Here is a 20,438-nt window from a genome sequence, read left to right on the forward strand (position 1 = left end):
GCACAACAAAATATATTAGAAAAAAAATATGAGCTTTATATATGGAACAATTGTTAGACCAAACGATTTATATAGAAATTTATTAGATAAAACTTATTTTTAAGAAAAGATTAATAAAGGAAGTCTTTTAACAGTTTGTAAATTTAGAAGAATATTAATTTATCAATTTAAAAAAAAATTATACTTCTTATAAGTATTATACATAATTATACATATTAGTGTATAAAAATTAACTTTAACAGTTCTAAATAAATAATAGTCTCATAAAATCTAATATCTTGTTTTGGTCTGATATGAAACTGAAGTTATTTTGCTACTTATCTAAACTGTTTATAGAATACAATCAAATATGCAGGTACCATTCCTACTGAAGGTGTTTCAGTCGTATTTTCAGGATTTCTATAAGAGCCGGAAGTAATAGAACAACCTCTACTGTCTGATTTCAATGTATTTTTCTGATAATGACAGACTTTTCATGGTATCCTCCTTCCGATAAACGTATTCTTTTAACACCTAGATCACAAAACAAATTAGCTTTTCCCTTGCCTACAACAAAAACAAATGACAATTTCTTACCTTCACCATTAACATTACAGTAGCTAGTACCTTTTAAAAGCTCTGTTGTTAAAACGTTAGATGCCTTCCAAGAGCAATTATTAGGGCGTAAGATGTCATTAGGATCGAAGCATCCTTTTTTGCACTGTTCTTTATAAGAATTCCAACCATTTGGATAACCAGACTCAAGTGTGTTTATAATTTTGTCAGACTTAATTCCGTGAAGGTAGAGGGAAGCATTGTGAACTTTTTTAACCTTTTGACCAACAGGAACAACTCTAAAGTTATTGAAAACGTTTGGGTTTTTTTCAGACGTTTCATTATTAATTGAACTAAATATAAACTGATAATCTTCATCTGTAGACTTCAACACTTCTGTCCTATACATCAGTGAATTATTATTACTATTTTGAAAAAGACTATCTAATCTAAATGACAACTGTTTTTTAATTGTATTAATTATATGATCGAATTGAGATTCTATTAATTCTACTTTTGGTCTTTGGTTTGTATCTATTTCTGCTTCCAACTCTGAATAAAACTGTTTATTAGTGTACTCATTTATAGTAGTTGAACTACTTTGATAATTTGAACTCTTAGACAGACTTATAGGTTTTATTTCGTTTCCAGTTTGTTTGCTAAACCTATACACGTGTAATTTGTCGTACAGTACAAGTTTAACAACTTCTTGCACTTCTTCTTTAACTTTAAATTTTATCAAATATGCAGGAGTAACTAAATCATGATGTGCTACAGCTATTTTTTCTTTATTAACATTATATTGAAATGTGCCATTTAAAATTTTGTTATTCTGACTGTCAAATGTATCTTGAGGAGAATTTTCGAAACGACTTAGTTCTCGATATAAATAATCATCAACAATCTTTAGAAAAGGCTCTTTATTAGTGTAATCGTTTAAAATTTTTTCGGATGCTACAGATTTTGATTTAAGATTTAGAATAATTTTCTTTCCATTTCTATACAAAGGATAAGAAGCTTTTGGAAGTGCAAATGAAATTTTTCTTTTTTTCTTTTCACTTACTTGCTCTACGTTATTTAATTTTGTAGATTTTGTTTTCTTCTTGGTACGTTTTACATTATTGACAAACAAATAACTCAGGTGTTTCGGAATACCTTCGTCATTCACAAAACAAATACCATATTTATAAGCATAATTAAAACTGTTAGTTGTATAGACTCCAGGGCCATACTTGCCAGATTTCGACGGTCTGAACCCTTCTTTTAGTATACCTTTAACATTTGGCCCCTTGGTTGCATGAAGTAAGAGTAAGCTAGAAGACCACGAGCTTTTTGATTCCTCAATATCTCCATCAGTTGCTTTCACTCTGTAAATATTGTACGTAAGTTTCTTTTGTTTTAGAGTGTTTAACTCTTTATTAGATTCAGTTTCTGAAGGGCTGGCTAACTTAGAATCCAAATCCAGCGAATTTTTCCAAGTAACATAGTCTGGATCATCTGTTTTCATTAGTTCAAGTTTGTACTTAAAATTTGGAGAGGGAGTTTTGAAGTTTGAAGTATTGTACTGAAAAAATTCTTTCTTTTTTTTAACAAATTTTCTTTTGTTTCCTTCAATTCTTTTTTTAAATTTTCGATTGCTTTACAAGTCTTGTCTTTTTCTTCATTACAAAAATTGCGCAATGAATTTTGAGGATCAGAAAAGCTTTTTATAAACTGATATAAATTTGAACCACTTAGATACATTTTGTTTATTATTAATAAACCTACCTGTAAGAGTTAATATTGAAATGCTTTCATCCTTGGTTTCTATTTAGTGAATAATATTTAAAATTCGTTAAAGTTACTAGCATAATCAGAAAATAGTTGTAGCTTGGAAAGCTAATTTAGTAAGCAAGTTTGTTAGTGTTTAAAAACTTAATAAAATTTTCATAAAATTAATGCGCGAACTGTAATAAGAAGTTTTATAATTAAATATAATTCCCTGAACTAAAACAGTCATATTTAAGAGCACAGTATAAACAAGTATTTTTAACAACCTAATTTAAGACTTATTTATTCTAATATGACTGACATAAATAATAAACTATATATAACTCGATTTTATTTAACGTTTGTTTTGACAAAATACTAAAATAACACATTTAGGCTATAATTTATAGGAAAAACCCATAAAGGTACATTAAAAAACTTAACAATGAATGTGTTTCCAAATTCCATTAACGCCTTATTTTCTTAAAGTATCTTTAATTTTTTATTTAAAATTGTAATACAAACTGAATATAATTTCAAATTTCATAAAATTCTTATTAAACTATTAAACATATAAACGTAAGACTTTTAATTTAATTGTAACCGTGAAGTATTACTGGATAACCGAAAGATTTTTTGTTCACCAAGTTTTTTGAAAAAATTTCTTGGGCTTTTTTTTTGTCTCGAAAATCATCTTTTAACACTTATAGAAAACAACTTTGATTTATAAAGTTTGACTAGTATATTGTATAGCTTCTTAACACAAACTAAGTTAGTGAGTTTTTACTTCACTTTGGTCAGTTGTTTTATATCATAGGAAACCTTCTTCATTTACTAAAATGTTACTTGCCTTTTAAAAAATTCACACTGATACGCAATAAAATACATTTATAGTATATACTACTTATTTTAACAAAGTTGCCTGAAAAAGTTGTCAAGCAGACTATGGCTATTTTAGTGACTAGAAAAAGCAAATTTGAATGTAGTTTTTTGAGTAATCTTGTTCGAGGGAGCAAATGCGTTTTTAATTTCTTCAAAAGGTGCAATTAGACAAAAGATTTTGGGAAACCCTGATCTAAAAGTAGTCTCAGATATCAAAAACGTTAAATGAGCAGTCTTAGATCATATAAACTACTTTGGATAATCTTGATGTTTTCCAAAGCTTTAACCTTGTGTTTTAACTAACAAAGCCTTACTAGCTTAGTATAGTCAGTCAAATGGTTGTTATAAGTCTTAAAATCATTATATACTTCTACACTAACTGGAAACCTTTTTATTTTCTTTAACCTTTAATTTTGGAAACAAACAAGTTTAACAATTGTTGTTTAACAAATCATAAAGTTTTTTTTGATTTTGCTTGATTATCTAAATAGTTAAACTAGTAAAAGACGTTTTAAATACTACTGATATTTATACATTTCCAAATACAATTTTTTCTTGATTTTAACTACTTTATGCTATACATATTAATGTCATCTATTAAAAAATCTATTTATCAAATTAAAATAATTTTATAATTTTTTATTCCTAACCAGTAACTGTAAACAACAGTAAACTTTTAGAAACAACATTAGATAAAGTTTAACATTTAACATTTTCTAAATGTTAATAACATAACAATCTGCTTTAAAACTTAAAATACGTGGAAATAATAAACATTTACAAAAGTCTATCTTTAACTTCAATTAACTTCAATTATTTATAGACAACATTAGTTTAAAATACTGTTGATCATAACCTCATACTAATAAAATTACTATTATAAAACTGTTGAGTTACCACTTTGTATTATAATATGCTTTAAAAAGCTTGACAATTCATTTCGCAGCAGAGTTTTAGTTTTAGTCAGGTAAAAGTAAATATACTAGTTTATAAAAACGTTTAATTATCTTAGTTGCTTAAACAATTTTTGTTTGTATCTTTTGAGTCAGTTGGCCAGGTTTGTTAAAAAGAAATTTGGCTTGCATGGAAATTTTTATTTTATAAAATAACAATATTTCTACAGGAACAGTAATGAAATACTAAACTAAGATGCATTCAGAATCAAACTATGAGTGCATTTGAGAAAGTTTGTCATACTAAACCTCAAATTGTTTGTTTTCAAAAAAATATTTTTTAGCTAAAACCTTGTTGCAGACTAAATCCGAGTCTTGAATAAAATACATTCAAGCAATTGCTAACTTAGATTTTATAACAGATATAAACTATACTTACAGAATAAAAATTAAAAACAAAAGTTAAACATTGAAACAACAAAACTGTTTTAAAAAGTTTATATGATAAACAGTGTATATACTAAAATTAATGTACAAGCTAAGGGAAAAGGAAACGAGGAGATTTATTAAAATATGAAAAATTATTGTAGTTTTCAATATAAATATTAAAATTATAAAAATAAACATACGTATTATAGTCCTAATTACTAATATATTATTCTTGGTTACATGACAATTCAAGTTCGGACAACTTAAATTCCGACAATTCAAATTCTTAAAAAAGTATTTAAAAGACTGTATCTCAAAAAGTGCTGTAAATTTAAAAAAATAAAAAATGCGTAGGTAGATCTTATTAATGTCTACAAACCACTTTTATCTATTTTGAAAAATCTAAAATAATTTTAAAGATATTTCAAAAATACAAAAAATAACTATATTTCTTATTTTTATAACGCCATATTTCATAAAATATTTAATTTTTTGCAAAATAAAAAAATGGCCTGTAAATATTATTATGATTTACATATTAATTTTTTATTTAGTTCTCAAAAAATAAAAATTTCTTAAAACAGGACAAAAATTTTATCTTGTCAAAGTACTTTTGAATGAAGTAGTCATCCACAATTTTAGCATTGTTTTATCTCTGTTACATAACGTTGTTTTGCGCTAAGAAGTCAGCTTGAGTTTGATTTTTTAATGAAACTTTGGCAGACGTTTAAAACTAAAACCTGAAATAAACAAAGTATTTTTTATGAATCGAGATTTTTAAGCTTGGTATCAAATCAAGCTGAAATGTAATTAATCTATATTTTACGCTATGCCGCTTACTTAACGTGTGTCTAACGCAATACTCTGTTGCCTATTTTTATTAAAAGTTAGTAGTTTATATGAATAAAATCGTATAAAATATATTTTTACAATATAAAAACTATAAAGAAAATTCAAATGAAGTATTGTCTGACAAAAACCCTTGGAAAACAGTTAATAGCATTTCTATGTTAGACACTCGTTTTTAGCTTTTTTAAACAAGTATTATTTTAGCTAAAGTTATAATTTCTAAGTCTATTTGGATTTACAAAATCTTATAAAACAAGATATCAAAACAATAATTTGAAAGCTTTGTATTATTTTAATTCTAAATTGTTTCAACTTTTTCAACAAATAAATTTTAAGTGGTGACGTAACACAAAAAAATATTCTTATTTATTTTTGTCTTTTATTCTTCTTCAGTTTAATTCAAAATAACTATAAAATAGTCGGCGTTCAAGCTTTTAGCCTGGTAGAATCCAGGGGCGTCGCGTGGGGTGGAACGCTGGTGCTGTAGCTCCACCTAAAACAACGAAAAATTATGCTATTTTATTATTTTAGAATTTAAGCTTTTGAACACGCTGCTTTAAATGGGCCCCTGATTCAGCTGTACAACCCCAAACTACGTCAAAGTAACTTTATTTAAAAGCTTTAAAATGCAATTGAGCTTTAAAATGTTATAAAAAATTCTATGTCAGCTTAAAATATAAGAAAGTTATGTTATCACGAAGTTGTACAAAAAATTACAGCCAAAAGTGTACATGAACGTCATTTATTTCCCTGTTAAATTAGTTTTTTTTTTTTTTTTATTTGATGTTCAAAATGTTCGTAAAATTGGAGCTGTAAGCTAAATCTGTGTCAGCTGCGTCTTAAACATTTACACGTTTTTAATACAAAAAAAGTTGGAAAGTTGAATTCTAGAGCTGCATGAAGTTTCTGCACCATGTAACTTAAATCATTATCGTTGTTGAAAATTTAATACCACACGAGTACAATAAGTCAAGTTGAACTTGAGCAGGGGCAACTCGAGCAGGGAAAATTATTACTACAGAAAAAAACTAGAAAAGCGGAAAATGACATAGTGGTAAAAACCGGTAAAATTAATGTAGGTAGTTTAAGAAATATTTATGAAAATGCATTTTTTTACAATTGAAACTTTCAAAGTTAAGCTAGTTTCTTTTTTTTCAAAAAAAATTAGGTTTAAGACGATATGGCAAAACTAGTAGGGTGTTTAAAAACAATTAAGTAAATCAAATACTTTGGGTTTATTATTTGAAAATCAATGAAATAGATGAGATTTAAAATTCGTGATATTTTTGAAAATTCAAAAATAAGAAACTTCATCAAGCAGTATCAAACAGAAACTCACCTCAACAAGTCGCAAATTGTTTGTAACATTTTTTACATACTTCAAATTCGCAATAAGTTGTTAAAATATTTTATTCAATAACATTTATTTTTTTAAATCTTAAAATTTATTACGCTTAAAGAAATGAATAAAAATTTTATTTAAAGTTTATTCATCTTATATAGTTAGTTATTTTCGAAACTAAAAGCTTATATTAAAACATTTTCTAAATCGTCGATACGAGCTGTAATAATGTTACATGTTTGGGAAAGTAAGCAGATGTCTGAAATTAAACAAGTATTTTTGTTTAAGTATTACATAAGTTGCTTTTCAGTGATAAAAAGTTAAAGTCTATAAAGAACTAAAAAAAGTTACATAACACTTGAACTAAGCTTAGCCGTTGAATAATCATTTGTTTTACAAGTTCAAAATCTATGAAAACAGGTTTAATATTTTTATATTCTGAAATTTTCAAAGTTTTATCTAAACAAACTCGTTTACTTAGTAAAAAGTTCATTTTAATATTAAATTAGACTATAATGTAATCAAAAGAATAAATACATTTATTACATAAAAAAGCATTTTACTCTGAAGTGCTTTAATGAGTTTAGTTTTTACTTGCTTTAATAAGCAATTTTAACCATAAGTTTACGAGAAACGTTTAATTTCTAACGTTCTATTTGTGCAATCAAAATTGTCAAAAAAAAAAAACAGAAAAACTCATCAAACTACCATGAAGTTAGTTGTGTACAGTTTTGTAAACATTATAAGTGAATATACACCTTAAAAATTATCTAACAAAAGACATTTAACAGTGAATTGAATTTGTTTTAAATAGTAAGCTTTGAATCGAAGTGTACAATATTCTAACAAGTTCTCGAATATGTTTTAGTTTGTATTCCGAAAAGCTTTAATTATGTTCATACAGTTTTATCTTCTTAATTCTTTTAACTTTCTTTTAATATTTGTGTTCTAAGTAACGTAAACAATGTATCTTACATGTAAAACTTGTAACGTGATAAAATAAAGTTTTAGAATATTTTCAAACTATAAAAATTAAACAATTGTTGTGCTATTTTTTAAAACACGAAGGTAGCATAAGGTTAAAGACATTACGAAACTGTTTATTTAATGTAAACCAAAAGAACTAAAAAATAATCATATAATTTTGTATATTTTATGAAAAACTTAAACATCTATAATTTTTTCCATTTAATTTATTTTAGTGTAAATTTCCAAACCAGTAAAGAGTTTTATGCTTAAATAGCATAATACACGAACTCTTGTAAGGTATACTGTTTTTTTTTTAATTTTTGTTTTAAAAATAATTGAAACAGTTTACACTTAATTTTTTTGAATAACAACTAATAACAAAGAATAACTAAAAGTATTAGGTAATGTAGAAGCAGATGTAAAACGCATAATTATTTTATATTGTTTATGACTTTATGTTTTCTAATAAATGTTAGACTATCAATATTTTTTAAGGTACACAAAAGCTAGAATTATTTACGTAGACAAATTAAAACATCAGTTAAATCATAAACATCAGTCATTGCAATAACAAAAATTGTAAAAATTATATTAAAATAATAAAACCAACATGATATCTCACTGTGATATTTATCATTGTGATGATTTACAAAATATCTATAAGATAAGTACGATTTTAAAAATTGTTCAAAGTTATTTCCAAAAGCATCTAAAAACAATTTTGTTACGACAAACTATAATTATTTTAAGTAAATTTTCAAAAAATCAAGTAAAATTAATTATGAATTTCCAAGTAAATATAATAATGAAAAATATTCAAGTTATATGTAAAATATACAAAGTAAGTTTATCTTCATTTTAATTACTTAAACGAAACTCTTTTCTAAAATTAAATTGAGGCGAAAGTTTAGAAGTCTAAAACATAAGTAAAACATAAGTTTTTTCAAATTGTTTTAGATATTAAATACTTTTCTTTTGACTTAAATAGTTAAAGTATACTTATGAGTCATAAAAACTAAAAAATTAAACTAAGTGGAAAATTTCAAAACATGTTTAACGAGCATTTACTGTATTAAATGTTTGTATTTTATTTTTTCAGTGAAATAAGAGACTTAGTCGAAAAAAATATCGGCCACAAATATCTATGAATTGGCATGAACGATAAAGGGCAAGAAGGAAACTACAGACTGATAAATGGAACTGTTTATGACGTAACAGACTTCAACCAACCTGCACTTTGCAGATATACCGTTGGCTAACCTGATAATTCTCCAAACCAAAGTGATATTCCTGGTATTGATGAAGACTGTGTCCACATTTGGAGAAGCGGAAGTGAAACTGGTTTGAACCTGTCACATGGGTCACTTTAAAAATAATTTAGTTGAGTTCTATGGTTTATGTATATCCTCACTTGTAAGTGTGTACCTTCTGAAATTTTAATAAAGATATTATTTTTTCAATGTTAAAATTTGAACGTATTTTTGAACATGTTGTTTATTGTTGTTAAAAATTTGAATTTTTTTTCATAAATTTTGTTTTTAGTTAATAAGATAATCTTAATTACAGTTTTCTAATATTATAAGAACAAAGTATTAGTGTTCAAACAAATTTTCAGTGTCTTGTTTTTATAGTACTGTTATAATTTTAAAACATGTAAATACAGTTTTCAACGAATAAAAAATTAGTACCGTGTTTGTTTATCAGCACTTGTTATTGAAATTTTAAACAACAATGAAGATATCTGTTTTATTGAAATTTAAATGTAATATATAGACTAATTATGCAACTTATCATTAAACATTGTTTAGCTACAGTAAAACCGTTATACTTTAAGTACTAGTTCTCTAGGAAGATTAGAGTTCACAGTAGGTATCAAAAAAGATACTTACACATGCAATTGGGTAAAAATACACGACATGTAATAAAATGATAACAAGATTAGACTTACAAAGCGGTTTTAATTGTTTTTGACAAAGTTTCTATACGTGATGATAAGTGTTGAGTAGTACACAGAATCTAAACTTAAGACTGATAAACACATAAGCAAATTCATCAAAAACGAGAATTCAAATCTTATACTTTTTAAACTGTTGAAAATTTGACAATTAAGTAAAACCTAGATTGTTTATTTATTACTACATTGGATTTTAAAACTTAAACTTCACGGTTTATATTTTTTAGGATTAAATATATTAATTTTAAATGTTATGACTCATGATATAAAGGAAAAAAAACAGTTATTTATTAAGTCTCGCTTTACTGTATACTTATACAAATATTTTTTTATACATTTAAAATATATTATTTAGTTGTTTTGACAAAGTGTATTAACAACAAACAAATATTAAGGCACGTGTAAAAACTTATAACAAATTTAGTTTTGGCTGTTTATTATGTTTTAACGTAAGCTTTATAGCTTTTGTAAGCAAGTTTGATATATGAGCTGCTTTGTAGACAACGACAAATCGTAATAAATTCTGTACTAAGGTAAAAAAATACCTTAAAAACAGATAAAACGATATTTTGTTTTTCTTGGAGTTGTTGGTTAGGTTATGCTTGAAAGCTTTTTGCTTAGTGATTATTTATTTCTCGTAGTCGTTTTACGCGTTACTACTATTAAAACTTGTCGTATATATGTAAACATTTTAATTTGTTGATTAAACTTTGTTACTGCAGTTTCATACGTTTAACAAAACTTATGTCTTTATTTTTCTTTTAATACATGACGAATCTAGTTATTTGATTTTTTACTGCACTTATTGATAAGGTAGTACCGTTTTGTGTTTACTATAACTATCTTTTCAAAACTTTGAAGAACATCATCTGGCTTAACTAGTATCTTTAAACAAGCTTTCTTTATATGCAGATTCTAATCGAAACTTGTAGGAAATAACACTGTAAAACGTGGGTTATTTCTACATACTACAATGATTTAATATATGTTGTGTTTAAGCTATCATGGATTTAATTATTTTGTTATACATGCAGTTAAAAAGAAATAGAATACAGAATAGTTTGTTTTTAGTTTCAATTTTTTGAAATAACATTACTGATAGTAAAACAAACTTGCGATAAAATATATATTCAAATTAGATAGTCAAAAATTTGTATAAAAAGTCTAAAACATTAATTGTTCTGAAATAGACGTCAAAAGGTATATAAGTGATGTATGGCTTGATAATCGTTGATAAAACTACTCTTGTGCAAAATTGTCTATTAAGCAAAAGTGTCTTCGTCTACATTTGACCCATCCCCTTTTTATAAATACTTGAAAAAGTGAAAGAGGCTATTGAACTTTTCTTTAAAAGTTTAAAAATATATATAGAGACTAAAATATTTAGAGATCATAAGTAATTTTTATTAAAAATAATGTTTATTATACTTAAAAAATAACAAATAATGAAAAATGTTTATTAACCACGATGAAACTCAAATTATTCAAATGCTGCAAATAAATAATAACTAACTTTATTTTAACAACAATCAGAAAACATAAAAATGCTAGTCTTTTTTTAGTTATTTCATTTGATAAAAAAAATCAACATTTAAAGAGTTAATAATATTGTTTTTTTAAATAAGTAAATGGAGTCTAAATAAGTATTTTAAATTTTGTATATTTGTACAATCAGTTCAAACAAAATAATTGTTTTTAAAAAAGGTTTGAGTTGACTGAAAAAATACTGTAAAAATTGTCAGAAACTGAAAAGTTATTTGTTTCAAATAAGTTAGTATAAATAAAAAGTATTCGTACAAAGAAAAAGTATATATAAAAAGGCAGTAAATAAAAACAATTGTTCCTTGAACGAAAAACAAATGGAAAACTAAAATATATTTTTTAGTTTTTTAGTAGTCAACTGCTGTCTTTTAACAAAACTTTTAAGTTATTTTCATAATTGTTTCAAACATAATCGTAAAACTTTTTTTTTCAAGCCACACACCTAATTTAAAAACACTACTCAAAGTTATAGAACATTTGAAGAAATGATAACCAAATAAAAAATACCATGTTGATTATATAATACATAAACTAATTCGTTAAGCAACTTTAACAGTTTATTAAGACTTAGTTAATATATATTTTTTAGTTTACATAAATGTTTTGTTGAATTATAAACAAATTGATGTTGTTTTATAAAGATAGTTATTTTCGAAATAATAATTTGATCCAATATTCAAATACAGTTCATTTTATATTATAATTAAAGGCACATCTAATTTAAAGTTTCAATATAGATTTGTTTTGCAGTATTTGAAGAACATTAATGTATCAAGCAACTTTATTAAACATTATAGTATTAAACTTTGATTAACAGTTAAATTTCTTAAAGGTTAACTGTTCAAACAAAATAAAAACTGTTCGATAAATCCAAATAAATAAAAGTTAGCTCACCCTACCAAAAGCCTAAACAAGCGAAAATCAAAAGCAAATAATAAAAAAAGTGATTGTACAAATTAACTAGAACATTATTCACATCTAACAGTTCAAATAAGTTTAAGCTGAAATACTCATTATTCTGATAAAATTGATATTTTTATAATAATGATAACTAATTTTATAAGTTATTTTTGCTTTTTCAGCGTTCACTAAGAAAAATTTAAAACTTACACACAATATAAACTAAATATAACAATAACTAATTTGCTCAAACCTCATGAAGAGTCAAAATAATATGAAATGTTTCAATTTATTTTGAAAGCCCAACGACAATGGACGCACTTATTTGTTATATAAACTTTTTTGTAAAGCAAAGCTCAAATTTCAGTCAGTCCAATGAAAGAATTACTTTAAAGGAAAGTAAACAACATCAAGTTATAGTTTCTGAAAAATTGCGATTTTAATCACAGAGTTTTGTGACGTAAAAAAGAAAAAGTAAGAAATGTGAATGTAAAGCCGACTTCATTAATTTCAAACTCAATTAAATATTCTCTATCACCTCCACATTTATACTTTATAAACCAAGACAAAAGTGCATCCATTCGCAGAACCATAAAAAAATCCCCATGATCGAAACTGATCAATGCAAGCTACCGGGGCAGGTGACGGTGGTGATGTTGTAGCTGATGACGTGGGAATCCCGCAGCAACTTGGTCACCCTGGCAACGCTCATGTCGCCCAGCAACTGGTTGTTAACGGCCCACAAGATGTCTCCCACCCACATCAGCCCCTGAAGCTGCTTGTGCGCCGGTGAACCTTCGATTATTGACTTGTGAAAATATAAAAAATGTTAATTTCACGTTTGTAAATTATAACAAGTTGTTTTGACTATTTCTTAGATATCTCGACCTTTACAAAAATTAATGTAAGTTATTTTGAGAGTTTTAATGGATTTTGCTAAAGCTATCAAAAAATGTATTTATTACATTCCAATTCATATTGCAAGGGAAAGTATAAAAACTTAACAGATTTATGAGAATTTTAAGCTATGTAAAGAAAAATTCTTTTTTTCTTAAAGATGAAATTTTACTAAAAACAAAAGACATCCTAAAACGAAAACTATTAATAATTAAAAAAACCCACTTGAAAATGCTTACAACTTTCAATACAAACTTTTAGTATTTAGCATTAAAAAAATCCGAAACTACAAAAACTAAAGGTACAAACTTGATGATAAAAACTTTCTGCTGCTGCCTCCCTCCCCTCTCGCCGTCCAATGACAGCACGGAAGACTTGACGAGGACGATTCCTATTGGCTGGGTGGCGTGCCGCTTGCTGATGGTCATGCTGCGCTTGGTGTGCAGCCGCAACGGGAGGTAGACCCACGTCTTCCAGGACGGCGACGAGGCGTGCTTGTACACGGAACGCGTTTGTTGCGGCACACTGAACGTGTTTGGTGAATAATTTATATGTTGTTAAAAACTACGCCTAATTATATTTATACTTTCAGGTATGCTATTATCTTATAGAGTAGTGCTGTGAAAATTGTTATGTTTTTTTTTGGTTGTAAGTGCAACGATCAGATTCCTTTGAATTTAAGAGAAAAACTAAAAATGTTTTGTTTCAACTCTGTTATAAAACAATGTTTCACTCTGTTAGAGATTTTCAGCTGTAAAAAAATACTTTTTTTCAAAATTGCATAGATAAAATGCAAAAATATTTTTAAAACAACAATCAGCTCTGTAAAACATAAAAACTAATTTTCTCAAACACCAACTCGTCATTGTCAGCGGACAGTCCGACGAAGTTTTTCTCCCACAGATCTGTTTCTTCCTTCTTGTTGTGGTAGTCGATGCTGCAAGTAACAAACGTCACCTTGTCGCAGGTGAACGCGATCTCCTTCAAAAGTTGCACCGCGTCGTTGTGTGACCTTCCTATCAGTGAGATCCTGCGTGCATACATGGATGTTAATGATCAAAATAAACTTTATTATTATCTCTTAAAAGTTGCAATGCTTGTTATGTGAGCCCTATCAGTGAGATCCTGTAGTTTTTTTTGATAGAGTTAAGCAAAAACATGCTTAAAATAAAACACAAAAACTAAGTACAGTTTATACCTATTTCTGTATTAATATACCATTAGACCTATTAACATGCCATCGAATTATAATTATTTTTTTTTACATCAAACAATTATTTAATACTTTAAATCAAGTTTAAAAAACAAAATCAAGGAACACTAATTCAAACCAAAATTAATTGTTATACCATACAAAGCGTTTGTATTGATTCTCTATCAATTTTGGAAAACATTCTTTATAAATTGAGCCTCAACAGAAATGGTAAATTCCGAAAAAGATTTTTGATTGTTTATATAACAGGGTTAGTGCGCGAAATTCCTTTTCATTTAGCCTGACAGAGACCTATTTAGCCTGACATTTTTTCAAAGTAGAAAAAACTACTTTCAGAAGGCATTTTGGGTATTGGGGGGTCTTAAATAGCAAATTAACACAATAAAAGTATTCACAAAACTACTTTTAAAGAAAATAAAAATATAAATGAATTATTTTTCAACATCTATCAATCGCTTACCCAGCAACTTGAATATTTTTAACTGGTCATTATAATTTCTGCTTCAATGAATTCATACCTTTATTAAATTTTGGGGCTTAGTTACATCCACCACTTATCACCCATATACAAGGTTCGTGTCAATTAGTACTTGAATTCGTCAATTATAAGTTACATGACTGGACCAAAAGCTTTTATTAATTAAAACAGAAATGTGAATAAGTCTGTAAAAGAAAAACAAAATGTAATTAAACACATCTCTCAAAAACTTTATGTTATCATTAAAGCATCTTAATTTTTAAAATAATTAATTAAAATAACCATGATATTACACAAGTAATTTTTTAGTCTTGTGAATATCTCTAATAACTTTGAATAAACAGAAAATAAAATATATGAACAAACTACTAAGAGTATTAATCTATAAAGTATTTGGTATAAAGCCTTTATATTAGAAATTAAAACAGGTTAACCAAATAAGCTCTGAAAAACAAAGCTCATGTAAACAAATTCAAACAAACAGTCAAGTTGTTGAACTAAACTGAAATGTTTAAACTGTACTTTTTTATAAATTTTTATAATTATGACGTATATAATCTACTAAAAACAAAATAATGAAGATTCTTAAAATTATTTTAGAGATTCAACAAAAGGTTTTAAGCACTTATTTTTACAAATACTGACTGATTTTGTCTTTAATAACTAAATCTTTATTTAAAAATAAATTCACATCTCAATTTGATCTTAATTAAAAATATTTCATACATTTGAACTGACAAAAACTGAGATTCTCAAATTTTTAAACACAAAAACTGATTTAGCCTGACGTTTTTCAACTTTTTTCAAAAAAACTGATTTAGCCTGACTTAGCCTGACGCGCACGAACCCTGATATAAGCTCTAAGTTAATGAAAAATAGAGACTATAAAGACATTCAATAAATTAGAAATTTGGTTTCCAACATAAAAACAACAGATACCTGTTGACCCTGACGATAACTTCGCCCCTCTGTATGCCACTGCTGTGGTTGAACACTGAATCGTGCAGTATGTCCCGGATGTAGATGGGGCAGCAGCTTGAATCGTTGTTGTACCCACCCGCTATCACGATACCCAGGCATTCCTCCACGCGCTTGTGCACCGTCGTTGTCTGAATGAATAATATTGAAAATAGCATTACTTGCTGGCAACCAATAAATGACTTGATGTGAGCCTTTCCGAACAACTTACTTGCGCAGAATTTTAATTTTTGGAAAGGAGTTCTTTTTTTTTTAATTCTATATTGATTGTGTAGTTTTCATGAACATAAAATACATTTTTTATTTATTGGGTCGTATTAAATTAAAGGTGTTAATTATAACAACAGGAATTTATAGACTTGTACCACTTAGGTAAAGATATTCTTCTTATTTTTATGTTATTTCTTTACTCAGTTAGTTACTTAAGTTATTTTCTCTAACTCATTTATTTATACAAACTAACCCATTTGTATTGATTAGACATTTATAATTGTACTTAATAACAAACGAACCTTGATTTTTTGTGTCACAAGATTTTCTTTCTCAATCAAGTTCATATCTGCGAGCCTGTTCGCCACCGAAGCTGCATTCGGAATGTTGGCCGGTTGCATGTTTGAAGGCCTGCCATTGGTCAATTGGGAATTGGGGCTTCTCTGATTGGTCTGATTCGATCTTCTGTTTGCAGGTACTGGTGGTGCGGGTCTTCTTATTTCAGACTGGAACAACAAGTAGATATAATTATTTTAGTGTTTTAGTTTCTTTTATGTAATTTTAAGTTTACAACATAAATAGTCATATGTTGACTTATTTTTTGATTCAATTTCATCTTAGGTGATTTAAACTACAACAGTATAATATTTGCTACCAAACTGCTTTTTTTATTAAACTGGCTGAATTAATGCAAAGGTTGTATTTTCAAAACTCTAAGTTAATGAAATTCTAATTAAAAATAACAAATCTGCTTGGCTAATATAAAAAACTACCTTAGAACGTTTCAGCATGTTGTTAGGTTGCTTTATTACGTCATAATTGGATATTTCTTCGTAGAACATCTGATTAATCGACCTGGAAATAACCAGTTCCACTTTGTTGACAGCTTCCTGTGGTATAAATGTTTTTTATTATTTAATGATTTAAAATATAATTAAATATATACAATGTTTCAGATAAGTTATTTTCATAAGATACTGAAAAACGGATAAATTAACTTATACAAAATATAAAAATAGAAAATTTTGTAGTAGAAAATGTTTATACTTCTACTTTTTTTAAACAACTTTAAATGATAATTACAAAAATATAATTATAAATATGTTTATCCGTTTAATAAAATCAATTAAAAGTTATCGAAGATAAAACAATGCTACATAAATATCGAATATTTCGAATATTCATTTTTCAATTTCAAAACCAAATTTAGGGCTGACTTATATTTGTCGTTAAAAAAAATAAAACTTATTGCAAAACACATTTTTTTTACAAAAAATCAACGAACACTGATGAGCATGGCGGCTCGGTCGGGAGAGCTGTTGGTGACGTCACAATTGTTTATTTTCAGTATTCTGTCGCCCACCCTGAGGTTTCTGCTCACCTGGGGGTTCACCTTTCCCTTCACCAGCTCCAGTATGTACACCCCGACCAGGTCCTCACGCGCCGTTATCTGCAAAGTTAAATTTGTGTAACTTGTTTGAAAGAATGAAAGTATAAATACTTCAAGTAATAAGTAATTTTGTTTTAACTAGTCGCGAGTTGTTACTTTATTTATTTTCCGAAATTAATACTTGAAACAAACTCTTATATGATATAGGTAACAAATAGTTTGGAAAAAAAAATTACACTTAAAACAGCCAAAAGATATTTTTAAAAACTATTTTTATCTATCATTGTTTAACAACAACGTCGTGCTCTTATCTAAATAGAAAAACAAACTAAAATTATTTAGCCATTATTTAGTTGCATTTAAAACTGACAGGCAAACATCTCAACCATCTTTGAAAGTTTAAGTTTGGAGAAACTAAAACTATAGAATTTTTCAAGGATTAAAAAAGGTTTTACAGATTTTGAAAGTACAAGCTTGCAAAAGAAAACACTATGTTTTCTGCAAATATCACATATAATAAATTTAAGCACATTTAAGTTCCGCATTGGACTATTGTTGGTATAAATTCAAATAGTGTGAAAAATTTTCAACGAAAACTCACTTTAATGCCGAGTTGCGTGCCGGGCGGTTTGTCCAACTTGACGTGATATTTTTCGGTGTTGTGCTGGTGCTTGTACCTCAGCAGTTTAATTTTGATCAGTTTTTGCTGGTGGGCGTTGTGAAGTATGAGCCTGGCGTCCACGTGAGTCACGTTGTGCATGCATTCACCGTTCACCTGAACAACAATTATATAAAATATATGGAGTATTTCAGAAAAACCCTTGATTTTTTTTGTATTGATAATATTTTTAAATACACAGTTACCAAAATATTATAAGAAAATAATATGAATATTGTATTTATTACTTTACTATTACAGTCATTTTGTGTAGATAGAAAAAATTAATTATTGTTAAACAAAAAATATAGACTATATTCTTGTATTGGTAATATTTTCATATGTATAGTTACCACAATTTTTAAAGCTTTTTTGACCTTACGTTCATAGTTTGCAAAATTTAAAGATACTTTGAGCTTTTAGGTTATTTTTGGTTAACTGACATATTTATAATTTTTTTTTACTGTTTTAATTTCATTTTGATTTCTCGTATCAATAAAAGTTCTATATCTAACAAAAAACTAGATTAATAACTGTTGTTATAATTGTACACTAACATGATAATACAGTTTACTTTTTAAATTCAATATCATTTTTAGAATTATAATTTTATGCATACATTACACATTAACTTATAAAAATGAGAACTTTATAAATACTTTATAATATCCGTCGTAAATTATATTTTAGTTATAATTTGAAAGTGTTAAATTTTTTATATTTCTAAATTTCAAGTGATTAATAAAAAACTGTTTTGTATGTAAGCAAATTTTATGTACAAAACTAATTCGTAACTCAGTTTATCGACTTAATAGAACAATTAAGGTGTATAAAAGTATTTGAATACTATAAAAACTTAGTTTCTTTCTGTAATTTAAACAAACCCAACGTAAAAAAGTTATAAATAAGTAACACGAGATTTTATTAAGTTATGAGTGAAAACGTTTGTTATTCAAAACATGTTTTGAATAACAATAGCTTAAAAATATCACCACAACAAAAACAATATAGAAATTAAGGAAAATTTAAAGTAGTACGAGCTTGTACGAAAATTAAGTTTCTTAATCAAGTTTCATACAAAGTTAATTAAATTATTAAAAAGTTTTTTATGTAAATAAAATTTTTTCGTGTAATACGACCTTTAAAAATTACTTATTCATAAAAAGATTTGCGAAAAAACGTCATTTTATACATTTATTTACAATCAATACAAAATATGAAATTCAAATTTCCTGTGCCGATACAAATAACTGCAACTATTTTGATCGATATTTGCCGTTTGAAAAAATTAATTGAACAATTGTTTGAAAATTAATTAGACTTTCAAGTAGGTGTCATATAAACATATAAAAGAAATTAAGTAGCACCCTTAAAAGTTTTCATGTTTTGCTTTTTGGATAACATTCATGTTGTGTTAGTTTAACTAAATTTTAGAATTGTAAAACATACAAAAAATATTATATAGATTTCTTTTTTAAATACTTTTGCATACGAGATAGAGTTAACCACTGGTATTTTAATTGTCCTTTAGAGGTACTTGACAAAAATAAAACTTAAATTGCTATTTTATAAAAAAAAATATTTATTCTAGATTGTAACTTGTAATAATTTAATCAACTGTTTTTAACTAGAAGAATAATTAACTTTGAAACTAAAATAATAAAATAATTAAAGTTTTTTCTGATTTTGCTTGATTATCTAAATAGTTAAACTAGTAAAAAACGTTTTTAATACTACTGATATTCATACATTTCCAAATGCAATTTTTCTTGATTTTAACTACTTTATGCTATACATAATTATGTCATCATTAATAAACTAAATTTTTCATTAAAAATCTACTTATTAAATTGAAATAAGTTTATATTTTTTTATTCTTAACCAGTAACTGTAAAACAAACTTTTAGAAACAACAATAGATAAAGTTTAACATTTAACATTTTCAAAATGTTAATAACATAACAATCTGCTTTAAAACTTAAAATACATTGAAATAATAAACGTTAACAAAAGTCTATCTTTAACTTCAATTGACCTTATTTATAGACAATATTAGTTTAAAACACTGTTTATCATAACCTCATACTAACTATTAAATTACTATTTAACCTGTTGAGTTACCACTTTGTATTAGAATATGCTTTAAAGAGCTTGACAATTCATTTCGCAGCAGAGTTTTAGTTTTAGTCAGGTAAAAATAAATATACTAGTTTATAAAAAAATTTAATTATCTTAGTTGCTTAAACAATTTTTGTTTGTATCTTTTGAGTCAGTTGGCCAGGTTTGTTAAAAAGAAATTTGGCTTGCATGGAAATTTTTATTTTATAAATTAATCAATATTTCTACAGAAACAGTAATAAAATTTTAAACTAAGATGCATTTAGAATCAAACTATGAGTGCATTTGAGAAAGTTTGTCATAATAAACCTCAAGTTTTTTGTTTTCAAAAAAATATTTTTTAGCTAAAACCTTGTCGCAGACTAAATCTGAGTCTTAAATAAAATATATTCAAGCAATTGCTAACTTAGATTATATTGCGTACTTTATACTTTAAAGGTGGCAATTAAAGTT

The 20,438-nt window shown here is 26.4% G+C and overlaps 1 protein-coding gene across 1 annotated transcript; it reads right to left on the minus strand.

Moving 5' to 3' along the window:
- Positions 1-442: 442 nt before the first annotated feature.
- Positions 443-18,132, minus strand: LOC145836449 (ligand of Numb protein X 2-like). The gene is made up of 13 exons (XM_082944248.1): positions 18,127-18,132; positions 17,811-17,984; positions 17,105-17,269; positions 16,593-16,709; positions 16,122-16,325; positions 15,571-15,740; positions 13,800-13,970; positions 13,237-13,465; positions 12,677-12,851; positions 8,908-9,011; positions 1,983-2,098; positions 1,767-1,901; positions 443-833 (listed from the first exon to the last, which is right to left on the minus strand). Exons 1-13 carry the CDS (start codon positions 18,130-18,132, stop codon positions 443-445), a joined length of 2,157 nt encoding a protein of 718 aa, XP_082800374.1.
- Positions 18,133-20,438: the final 2,306 nt, after the last annotated feature.

Source organism: Thalia democratica, chromosome 5, assembly GCF_965202585.1.
Source record: "Thalia democratica chromosome 5, ktThaDemo2.hap1.1, whole genome shotgun sequence".
NCBI lineage: Eukaryota > Metazoa > Chordata > Thaliacea > Salpida > Salpidae > Thalia > Thalia democratica.